Source organism: Mandrillus leucophaeus, unplaced genomic scaffold, assembly GCF_000951045.1.
Source record: "Mandrillus leucophaeus isolate KB7577 unplaced genomic scaffold, Mleu.le_1.0 Scaffold106, whole genome shotgun sequence".
NCBI lineage: Eukaryota > Metazoa > Chordata > Mammalia > Primates > Cercopithecidae > Mandrillus > Mandrillus leucophaeus.
In genome coordinates, this window is record NW_012098765.1 from 1,063,790 (window position 1) to 1,065,304 (window position 1,515).

The window sequence follows — 1,515 nt, forward strand, 5'->3', positions numbered from 1 at the left end:
TGAGACTCCATCTCCAAAAAAAAAAAGAGAAAGAAATATCCATGAGATAGACAGAAGCGGACAGGAATGAGCAGAGGTCTCTGTGAGAGTGTCCCCTCTGGGGGAGCCCCTGTGTGGGTCTGTCCTGGCACCCTTGGCTCTGGACCAGGGACAGGATGGGGCAGGGAGGTTCCTGGTGTCTGCGTGGCTCAGGCACGCCACCCTCTGCTCGGTCCCCAGCTCTCCATCCATGAGACCGAGGACCCCAATGACAACCGATACCTCCTGGTGATGAAGGGTGCCCCCGAGCGCATCCTGGACCGCTGCTCCACCATCCTGCTGCAGGGCAAGGAGCAGCCTCTGGATGAGGAGATGAAGGAGGCCTTCCAGAACGCCTACCTCGAGCTCGGCGGCCTGGGCGAGCGCGTGCTTGGTGCGAGGCTGCCGGGCGGGCTCTGGGGTCCCTAGAGGGCAAGGAGGGTTGTGATGCTGCCCAAAGCCTGGCTCAGTCCAGGGCCTCCCAGAATGTAGTGTGAATGAATGAATGAATGAATGAGAGGGGAAGGCATCCTAGGAAATGAATGCTGACCGGCCGTCTTGCCGATGGGGAGATGGAATGCGGGCGATGCAGACATCTAGGGGCATGGGGCAGGGGCTCCGAGGCTGGAACCCTCACACCCCAACCCTTCCCTGCCGCCAGGTTTCTGCCATTATTACCTGCCCGAGGAGCAGTTCCCCAAGGGCTTTGCCTTCGACTGTGATGACGTGAACTTCACCACAGACAACCTCTGCTTTGTGGGCCTCATGTCCATGATTGACCCGCCCCGGGCAGCCGTCCCTGACGCGGTGGGCAAGTGTCGCAGCGCAGGCATCAAGGTGTGGCTTGGGGTGGCTGGGGAAGGCGAAGCCAGACATGGGGCAGGGGAGGCCATCCCTAAAAATCAATGCCTGCAGGTCATCATGGTCACCGGCGATCACCCCATCACGGCCAAGGCCATTGCAAAGGGCGTGGGCATCATCTCTGAGGGCAACGAGACTGTGGAGGACATCGCCGCCCGTCTCAACATTCCCGTCAGCCAGGTTAACCCCCGGTGAGCCACCCATCCCAACCAGGACCCTGGACATCCCTCTAGGGTGTTGACACAGGGGCACTGCCTCCCTGCAATTTCCCACTGCACTGCCCGTCCTGTTCTTTCTGGGACTTCTCCATGGACCAGGCCCTGGGTCCAGCCCTCCGTCCAGTGTGGGGACATTGCAGCCACAGAGGTAGCCAGGCATAGGTTTGCTTCCCAGTCTTTTTTTTTTTCTGAGACAGAGGCTCGCTCTGTCATCCAGGCTGGAGTGCAGTGGCGCAATCATGTCTCACTGCAACCTCTGCCTCCCAGGTTCAAGCAATTCTGTGCCTCAGCCTCAGCCTCCCAAGTAACTGGGATTACAGGGGCCCTCCACCACACCTGGCTAATTTTTTTTGTACTTTTAGTAGAGATGGGGTTTCACTATGTTGGCCAGGCTGGTCTCGAACTCCTGACCTCAGGT

The 1,515-nt window shown here is 59.1% G+C and overlaps 1 protein-coding gene across 1 annotated transcript in view; it reads left to right on the plus strand.

Moving 5' to 3' along the window:
- ATP1A3 (ATPase, Na+/K+ transporting, alpha 3 polypeptide) overlaps nucleotides 1-1,515 on the plus strand; it is a 44,751-nt gene that overhangs the window by 25,735 nt on the left and 17,501 nt on the right. The window contains 3 exon segments of the mRNA XM_011984124.1: nucleotides 220-412; nucleotides 680-855; nucleotides 934-1,162. Of these exon segments, the coding sequence (XP_011839514.1) occupies nucleotides 220-412; nucleotides 680-855; nucleotides 934-1,162 (598 nt within the window).